This window comes from Vigna umbellata, chromosome 11 (assembly GCF_029865625.1).
Source record: "Vigna umbellata cultivar VRB3 chromosome 11, Vumbellata_1.0, whole genome shotgun sequence".
NCBI classification, from domain to species: Eukaryota; Viridiplantae; Streptophyta; class Magnoliopsida; order Fabales; family Fabaceae; genus Vigna; species Vigna umbellata.
The window spans coordinates 28,528,694-28,538,872 of NC_142175.1; the positions used below are offsets into that span (position 1 = coordinate 28,528,694).

A 10,179-nucleotide genomic window follows, 5' to 3' on the forward strand; every position below is an offset into this window, starting at 1 on the left:
TTTATCTTGAATGGAATTTTAGTTTATTATACGTTGAAGTTATTGTGAAAATTTAAACAAAATTAACATATATAAGTTGAATTCTTTATGATGACAAAGTAGAAGTATACTTACCCTGTTGAAACGATGAAGGAAATCTTACGTTTATAACGATAGAGAAAACAATATTTGTTCTCCGTTAATGGTAAGAGTTTATTAAACATAATGTCAAAATTGTTAATGAAATGCAAGATATAGATTACGCTTAACTCTCTCATTATACTTTTTTAATTTGAGTTAAATATATTTTTAATTTCTACAAGTTAGAAAATAACTATTTTTAGTTCCTAAAATATAAAATTTCCAACTTTTTCCTCATTGTACTTATTATTCGAAAACTACTCCCTCCATCCAAAAACAATTGTAATTTTAGTCTTTAGAAAAAAACAATTATTTAATTTTTCATTGAAATATTTTCTTTTTTCATCTCTAATTTTCCTCCAAATAAATAAAATAAACGTCCATACATTATTGAGACAATGATGTTATAAGTAGCGTATTTATTATCAATTCACATTTATTAAAAAAGTTGATTAATTTTGTTGGAAATGTTAAATTTAATTGGAATCCCAGCATTTTTTTTTAAATCACCCTTAAATAAGAAATGCATATACGGAGAGAAGATAACAGAAGACGAGGTTTTAAACTATAAAACTAAACCTTCAAGTCTCCAATCTTTACAAGATTGCTCATAACATTTATCAGTTGCAAACTAAAAAAATATGAATGTTTTTATAAAAAGTATTAATGTAAGAGACAATAAGAAAATAACACGGTAGAAAAAGAGATGGAAATTTGAAAATAATATTTATATTTAGATGCTTAGGGATGAAGTAGTATATATATGTATATTTTATAAACGAAAGAGGAAAAAAAGAAAAAATGGGAGAAAAGAAATCAGTAATAAACAGTATTGAAGAAGTTGTAGAGTGTAGGGAGACAGAGATTAGGGGTAGCTGAGATGATGATTGGGTCGTTATCAAATAATTCGACCAATAAACGAACGTAAAGACCCTCTGTAGTGTGGTTGGTGGCATGGCCTTAAATTCCGGAATCCATTCTATTCTTAATCTATTGCTTACCCTTATCATTATCCTTCGCATTTTTTTCACCACCCAACGTACCTCACTTCTCCAAATACTATATTATAAAACTAAATACCATAACAATAACCTTTTATTATTATTTCGTCAAAACAATATCCATCTGGGCCCCTGCTAATTTTGCATGATGAACTTCCAGTTATTTCACTCTTTAATGAACTTTCCAACCCACAATATTCCCGTAGAAGACGAATATAACTCATTAGTTATAGAAACAAGTTCAGAAAACAGCTACTACGTTTGCTTGTTAATTTTAGTGTTTATGTATATATATATATATCGCAGTCGATCTATGCGAGGAAAGAGAGGTTTAGACGTTAATGATCTTAGAAGTAATAAGAAGTGATTGACACGAGTATGTATTATTCATGGAGATGAGGATAAATAAATGAAAAATGGATGATCCTTTTCTAGAAATAGTGTGGCAGGAAAGTTTTAAGCAGAGGCGACAAGAACGTATAAGTGTGAAAGAGAGAAAGAGATAAAGAAAGTGAGTGGACCAAAAATCCAAACAAGTCCCTTACCTATGGCTTACGTTTGATAATTTGAAAATGGAGGCTCCTCCCAAAGAAGGAAATAAGAAAGTGAAAAGGAAATGAAGATATCCCTGTGTGGCGTGGTGTGGCACACAGTGGAACAAGAAGAAGAAGCATTTTGGTACATTTTTGTTTGGGGGGTTTTGTGTGCATGGAGTTGGAAGTACAGTTCTTGAAAAGAATAATAAAAACAAGCATGTGATAGTAGTATTTTGCGTCTGATGAAAATTGAAAAAGCACTGGTCCCTCGGTCCCTTTCTTTTTTACCCTTTACCCCGAGATTAGTGACGAAATGAATATGCAAAGCTTACGTAATTATGAATGTCTGAGAGATTCTGATCTTTTGACTTGGCTAAAGCTATATGGAGGCTTTTTATGGTGTCGCTCTCTGTAGGTCGTTGGATGTGAAAGTATTGCGTTTGTTTCTACTCATGCATGTATAGTATGTATGATCAGCGGAGCCCATGTCCCGGGGCACTTCCTTTTGGTAATTAGAGAGTGTTGGTGCAACAGGACAACCTCAGCCATGGCCTCTGCACCTTCCTTCAACAAACCAACAAACCACGTGACACAAACACCACCACCACATCATCATCATCATTATTATTATTCAAACACCACCCTATCATCTTCTTACCAGATCAAATAAAGTAACCCTTCTTATAATTGCGCTTACAATTACCAAAATATCACACTCTTCGTTCAACTTCACCACCCCTCGCACAAATATTTACCAAAATTAAATAATGCTAGACATCGTCATTAAGCAAAGACCCTTGGTTGAAAATGCCATCCCATCTTCCAACCTTTTCTTCTTTATATCCGTTCCATTATTCCATGCGTGTTAGGTTAATTAATTTCGATGAAACTCGATTGTAACCACGTTTGTGTACGAAATATATATATATATATATATATATATATATATATATATATATAAATATGGACTAGTTATATGGAGAAAAAAAGATTTACTAAAAGACAATTGTCAATAGAAAATTAATTAACAACAAGAGTTGAATTAAGCTAATCAAAGTAAAATGTATACTAGGAGGATTATCACGTTTAAGAGTCTGTAATAATGATCCTCTGACTGGAGAGAAGAACTAATTAAACATGAAATATGACGAAGGACTAATTATTTGTATATTTAACAATGGAACATGGGGGAGGGAAAAGGTGAAGGAGGTGGGGTTGGGAAATATATATTATTATTATTATTTTTTTTATTATTATTGTGATTTAATTTGGTTTGGTTTAATGGACTAGAGTGAGGTGTTGGAGACGTGGCAGAGAGGTTCGGAGGTGGAGCGGGTGAAGTTCCAGAGGTCAATCTCGCTGGCGAAGTCGTGAGCGGGGTTGATGTATGCGGGTGCAGCGGAAGGTCTGGTGAGGGTGGTGTTTGATGAAGGATTTGATGAGGATCGGAGGGTGGGCAATGGGAGATCATGGTGGGGAGTGCAGTAGGCGATGGTGGGGTCGTTGAAGCATGCGAAGTGCCTAGAGGCCTCGGTTTGGCCATTGAGCTGAGAGGCAACCAAACGGTCCAGCGCAGCCCAGTTGGTGAGGCCTCCTCCACCTGATGATGGCTCCATTGGGTGAACCATGTTGGGGTCACCACCACTCACCTGGTGGGTTGCGAATGACCCTTCGTTGTCCGTCCCCATGTCTGCTGGAATAATGGGATGGTACCCATTATTGTTCATCTCGTTGTTATTATCACCATTATTACTGTTGCTGTTGTTGTTCTGCTGACTCTCCATGCTTGTGGATTTTGGGCTCTCTAGGCTCGGCAGCTTCATGAACCTGTCATTGTTCACGCCTGTCTCGTAACCCCTTCCCAACCTTCCATAGCCGTAGCTTCCCTCGTAGCTGCTCTCTTCCTTGCAACCCCTTCCCATTTGCTGAAGTATTTGCTCCAAAGCTCCCTCGTCGCACGACTCGAACAGGTGGCTCCTTCTACCTTCTCCCGAACCTAACGGGCTGTCTAGGGTTTTCAGGTTGTTCTTCTTCTTGAATATCCTACACACCACCCACCCTTCCTCTTGACCGCCGTCCCCCATCACATTCGACACCTAAAGTCAAGTCACAAACAGATTCGTAAACACGTTTGTTTCACAGCCGAACTTCCTACACACATGTCATAATAGTTGAACTACCATTGCACAGCTTCACATGCAGTTTGTAGACTCGTTTTTAAATTGTAGTAAAACTACAGACCATAACTAACTAACTATCTAGTTGGTTTTGTTGGAGTTGCTTACGATATTGGTGTCGCCGGTGGTGTTGTCGTCGAGTCTGTATTCATGCATGATCCAGTCAGATTTCTGGCCGTGAGGGGCTCTTCCTTTGTAGAAAACCAGAGTCTTTCTCATTCCAATCCTCTTTCCGTTGCTGTAAATGACCTTGTCACGGCCAGTGGCCTTCCAGAATCCGGCAGCAGTGGCGCGATTGGTGCGAGTTCCTGTGGGGTACTTCTTATCTTTGTGGCTGAAGAAGTACCAATCATTCTGCGGAGTGGTTCCTATTTTGCATTTCTCTGCAAAAAGAAGAAAGAGAAACCCCTCAAAATGGTGGCGTGATTCATGTCATGCATGACTCATGATGCAATATTGAATATTCCTACGTATCATTCGGCCCCATGTGAGAGAAGGGTGAAAAAGCGAGTAGAATTGAAAAGCAGGAGAGAGCAGTGAGTTAAAGACCAAAAACAACCTTGGGAAGAGTGCGTGAGGCAGACATTAGTAGTGAAGACTAGATGAAAAGTTACAGGAGAGAGTGATGAATGTGAGACAGACCTTGAATATCCCATGGCTCGAGCTTGTTGAGATCAACATCACGAATGACATCGAGGTCAATCTTCTCGTAAGAGACCTTCTTCCTCAAGTAGTACTGAAGAAGCTCCTCCTCGGTTGGATGGAACCTGAAGCCAGGTGGGACTTGAGATTGTCCATTGACAGATATGCTCATGTTTTCCGGCATTCAGGTGGGTAACCAGGAGAGCGATCGTTGGAAGCTAGGTAGCTATAGGAAGAAGAGAAACTAGATAGAGAGTGGTTCTAGATTGAGCGGGGACCCAAAGAGAAGAGAGAGAGAAGGCATTCAAATGGGTACGCTAGAAGGAAGGATAGGAAAGAGAGATATAATGAGGTGGTGTTGAGTGTACTGGGATGAGTATGTAAAGGGAGACTATATATATGTGCTGTGGGACAGAAAGGACCAAAGCATATACACACACAGATAATTAATTGTATTAAAGAAATAAGGTAAAAAAAATAAAATAAAATAAAAATGGATTTGTTTGTTTTAAAGGTTGAAGGGACACCAGACACCAATAACCAATTGGTATATTGTTTATAATATGATGAAAATGTGGGGTTAGTTTTACTATGGTGGGAGAAGTGCCACCTACCAAGAAAGATGGAGGAAGAGAGAGTTTAACTGTAGAGGGAAAAACGAGAGTGGGGCCACGTGTATGCGGGTATCACTTAGGGGCCCCACCGGGTTGGACGTTGTGGGCATCTTAGAAGAGTAAGGGCGCACGCCCACATCCACAACTACGACCTCTGACCTTAAAATCTCCATGGAAAACCACCTCTGAAACAACCATGGACCATGGCCGAAATTAACCTCTCTCTCTCTCTATAGATACATACATACATACATAGCCAGCTCTCTCTTTATCTTACTTTTATCCCTTTCTCTTTCATGTTTGGCTTGGGCAACCACCGCAACAAGAATTTTTTTTTTTAATAGAATAAAGGAATATGTAGGGTAGGACCCCAAACATGAAAATAAGAAAAATGTGATGGATGGCAACATGCAACTTGGAATAAAGTTGCTCGTGTAAAAAATATGATTTATTTTTTGGCTTTCAATTTGACATTCTCTTATGTTTCATACATACATCATACTTTGTCGTTCTTCACCTTCTTGCTTCCTTGTTTTCTTCCCTCTCAGTAGTTTTCATGCCCAAATTATGCTCACCATGTATAGGAAAATATTTATGTACCTTTTACCCACGAGAATAATCGCGTTTAAAATACTGAGAATTTCTCTCCCAGGTATCCAAATCTTTTCATCAACTTTTTCACGTATTCACATTAAGCGAATGCTATATATATATATATATATCATACTTAAAAAATGTGTGGAAAATACGACGCTCCTAATCTACTTCACTCCAATAGAGTACTTCTACATGCTTAAACTCATGGATCTCTCAACTGGGTAACTCAAACTTATTACTTAAGGTTTCACTTATTGGTTAGTACTTACAATTCAAAAGACTTTTTATACATGAAATTTTTAAACATTAAATATTATTCAGTAACAGGAAAACATTGCAGTACTTGAGAAGTGCAAGCATAAACATGAGCTTATAGTATTACCCGAGTGATCATTGCTACCTATAACATGGTATTTTTTATTGGATTTCTAGCTGGTAGACTAATAGTAAAGATTAATGTTAATGTTGTTGTTGAGATAGTTTAGGTACCCAGTGAGTGCGAGCTATAAAAGCTACCTCACTCGGGTGCCATATAGGTTAACCCTGGAGCATTGTTTTCAGCACTAAAATTAAGCAAAACCTACATCTACTTCTTAAAACTCTTTTAGAAAGTTGAAAAATAAGTTACATATATTTGGTTCATTTAGTTTGCGTCAGCTTTTTGTGCTGTACAAGGATCCTTGAGTTTCAGTTTTTCTATTTTGGCAGTATAAAATAGTTTGGTGAATTTTGGACTCTCCTAAATTAAAATATTTGCCTTGGTTAGTCCATTTTTGAAAATGATCTAAAGAAGCCAAACCCACTGGCTGTTTTGAAATAAATAATTGAAATAAAATAAAGAATATTGTTAAATGAAGTGAATAAGGAATTGAGAGAAAACAAAGAATAAGGAAATAACAGGTTTTGAACATATAACGTACGTGAGTTACAACCTCTGTCATTGTTACACTACCATCAGCATCAGTCACGATATCATTCATCAAACGCAAAAACAAATCACCACCGTTACTTGACTGTGTTTCGTCAGCAGCTACCCTTCTTTCTTCTTCATCACCCTTAAACTCTTGACCACATGCTTTTTTCTTTGATATAAACTGAGAGAAGATGGGTCAATAATTGTATTTTAAATACTACGATCGTTTTTTCCCCATAACAGAGTGAAAATGAGCTACACATGACGCCCATATCTGTCTACTATACGCAATTTGGTTCATCTGATTAAGCTTCTCTTTCTCTCTTTTCAAAACTTAACCTTTTCTGCAGACCCTTGTCTTTCACTGTTCATTAATTAATCTTCGGCTAGTCTTATAGAATACTTCTCTATGCTATTTTTTGCTGATAAATAAGAGAATGATTAATCTGTTATTATTCTTCTAATGGTATTTTAAGATTTTGACCAAGATTTGATCATTTAATTAAGTAATCTGTGTTAGATGTTCCCTAATCATAAGTAGAATGTTGTGCAGTTCTCAAAATTTCAAAAGACACCTTCTCTGTTTTGATGGAGAGAATAGTTACTCTTTAAGATATGTAATCATCACTCTGCTGTGATTTTTGGCTGTGTGCTGTATGCTGTTAGGTTCACACACACGCACAATATTTTATATGCAATATGCATTCTTGTCCATTTTATTTTATCTTAATGCAAATATTTGAAGAAAATTAATGTTTAGCATTTTAAAATGTTTACAGAATAGGTAAAACATTTTAATTATTATTTTCAAGATTATTTGTTTCAGAGCTGAAAATTTATGTCTAACTTTAGAAGAAAAATGTACAAATCTAGAGAAAATGGAATTAATAAGAAGTAACATGGGATGGTTAGAGAAAAAAATGCAGAGTGGGGTGAGATTGAACATTTTGAATGAATTGTTACTATGAATGTAGTGTGACATCGAGAACACGAAGCAGAGAAGCAAGAAAAGATCAAAGAACGGATAAAAAAGATCAATAGTTAATAGAAGAAAAAAGTACTATGATTTTTTGTATTGCAATTATAACTTTAAGGGAAACAAAATGTTAACAAAATAAGTCTGGCAAAAAACAAATCTTAAAACAACATTACTAAAAGGATTAATTTATCCTTTTAAAGAAACCAACATTTTATTATAGAAAAGGAATCTTAATATGATTTTAAAGCTTTAATTTATTTTTAATTTCTGAAACAATTTTTATTTATTTTTATCTAGAAAAAAAATAAGATAGTGTTAATTTAAATTATTCATATGTAAATACAAAATATACAAATATAATTATCCATAAAATTTACAAATTTAGGTGTTTATAATCTATTCATAATATTTTGGTTGTTAAATTCTTATGATCCTTGACTATTAGTTATATTTTTTTGACTCAGCATTCGATACTCAACTAGATAATTAAAATCTGGGTTTTTAATACGAGCTCAATTCTCAATGAGGTATTTGGTGAGAGGGAGATTGGTGTTGAATGTATCAATTGTTTTATGATAAAAGTAAATAGATTAAGTCACAATTTAATTTTGGTGTTTGGATTGTTATGTTTTATGTAGAAAGAAGTGTTTTGATAAGTGATAAGAGTTCCATCAAACACATGAATTTCCTTACATCATCCATATTTCTATCTTTATTATTTTTTTTACATTTTCTCAATCTATTAGAAAAAAAAAGCTCAAGCCATCTAAATCATACATATACATGCACTAGTGTAAAGAGTTTTTGACGATATTAATTAATAATGTTTCACAAGTCACTGTAATAAAAAATGTATAGTAGAAAAATGACAATTTCTACAAACTTTTTAATAATGATTAGCTAAAACTCGTCACTAAAAATAGAAATCACAATGATTGATAGAAAATTATTGTTAAAAGTGAAACAAAGGAGATATAACGATAGTTATACAGAGAACTATCGTTAAAACTTTCTTTAGGTAGAGAAACAACGATAATTTTATAAGGAATCGTGATTAAATGTGTAATAATTTCATAAAAAAAAAAGATGCATTTCTTTCTTTTGCATGATTTTCATTTGAGTCTTCATCTTTTTTCCGCACTTTCATTTTCTGTTCCCCTACACTTTCGTTTTCTTATCCCTTTATGTTTTCACAATTGATGTTACCACCAATGTTGAACCTCCACGAGCCTCTATTAATCATGAACCATTCTATGTGAACCTGCACTGGTTGAGAAACAATGACAGTTTCACTGCATGTAGCAAACCTCTGTCACTTCAACTATCATCACCTTCGACTTATATTCTTAGTTAAGATCTTGGCAAGTATACTAAATTACAAAAAGTGAAAATTCTAGATATTGTTTTTCAAAAGACTTGTGTTTGTTTAGTAAAACTATGATAATACTAAATTCTAGAAAGAAATTAAATTTTTGAAGTAAAATATACAATAGAAACTTCACCGAGATTAGGTTTAATATATCAATTATATGTGAAACACTAAATAATATATTTCTAATTCTTTACTCTAACATTTACATCTTCTTAAAGATAAGTCTAAACTTTATGAATAAAAACTTAATCCCTTATATGTTTTTACCGAAAAATTCACATTAAATTTAGATGTTTATGATAACTAATTGATTAAACTCTATAGTTAGAGGCAAAATCTATTAGCTATTCTATCCAAATCAAAGTTCTAAACTGTTTTCTAGTAATTAGATACCAACAAATAAGTAAAAAATAATAATGCAATTAAGAACATGAACAGAACACAAGAATAATGAAAAGAAAGTATATTAAATAATAGAAATCACAAAAAGTGAAGATTCATTAAGTCCAACATCAATGAATAAGAGAGTTAGTTACTCTTAGACAGTCTAAACACTAGAAAATAGATAGAATATGAATAGAACACAAGAATAATGAAAAAGAAGTATAGTAAATAATAGAAACCATAAAGAGTAAAGATACATTACTTCCAACCTTAATGAATAAGAGAGTTAGTTACTCATAAACATTTTGAACACTAGAAAAGGGATAAATGATGAAAATAATGGTGATGATAATGAGTGTCTCTTTGAGTATAACTGCTTAGGTCTGAAAAATGTACTTGAATGAATTGTAACTAATAATCCTTGATATATTATTCAATCTTTTGAGATTTCCACTTATTTGCATAATATTCCACAAATAACATCAAATACTTCTCTTTCAAAAATTATATAATAAACCCTTAATTATTTAAAAACATAATAATAAAAATATCAATAAAAGATAAAAACAATGATAATGACAATAATCACTTCTCATGCTCCTTCTTCTCCTCCTCTTTCTCTTCTTCTTCCTTTTCTACCTTCTCTAACTCCAGTAGTCATCGTCGTTGCACATCTGCATCATCGTCACACTTAAGTGTCGTCATTGAGTTGTTGTCTTCATCATCGTTGTTTCTCCATTGTTGCCACCAACTCCTGTCTCCTCCTCCACCTCATCTTTCTTCTCATCATCATCTTCTTCTTATCATCCATATCTCTTTAATATATAAAAAAATTTCATTAGAT

At 34.0% G+C, this 10,179-nt stretch overlaps 1 protein-coding gene across 1 annotated transcript; it reads right to left on the bottom strand.

Annotated features, from left to right (window-relative positions):
• Nucleotides 1-2,670: 2,670 nt before the first annotated feature.
• LOC124841792 (NAC domain-containing protein 43-like) lies at nt 2,671-4,850 on the bottom strand. Its single transcript, XM_047318132.2, has 3 exons — nt 4,477-4,850; nt 3,943-4,217; nt 2,671-3,753 (listed from the first exon to the last, which is right to left on the bottom strand). The coding sequence occupies exons 1-3, from the start codon at nt 4,658-4,660 to the stop codon at nt 2,944-2,946; spliced, it is 1,269 nt and encodes a 422-aa protein (XP_047174088.1). The 5' UTR covers nt 4,661-4,850; the 3' UTR covers nt 2,671-2,943.
• Nucleotides 4,851-10,179: the final 5,329 nt, after the last annotated feature.

What these genes read in the sequence shown, in the direction of transcription:
- LOC124841792 (XM_047318132.2), bottom strand. Translation starts at nt 4,660, where the DNA reads ATGCCGGAAAACATGAGCATATCTGTCAATGGACAATCTCAAGTCCCA. An exon ending in CGAGCCATGGGATATTCAAG is followed by an intron (nt 4,218 to 4,476) that starts GTCTGTCTCACA and finishes TTCTTTTTGCAG; the next exon opens with AGAAATGCAAAATAGGAACC. An exon ending in CCACCGGCGACACCAATATC is followed by an intron (nt 3,754 to 3,942) that starts GTAAGCAACTCC and finishes ACTTGACTTTAG; the next exon opens with GTGTCGAATGTGATGGGGGA.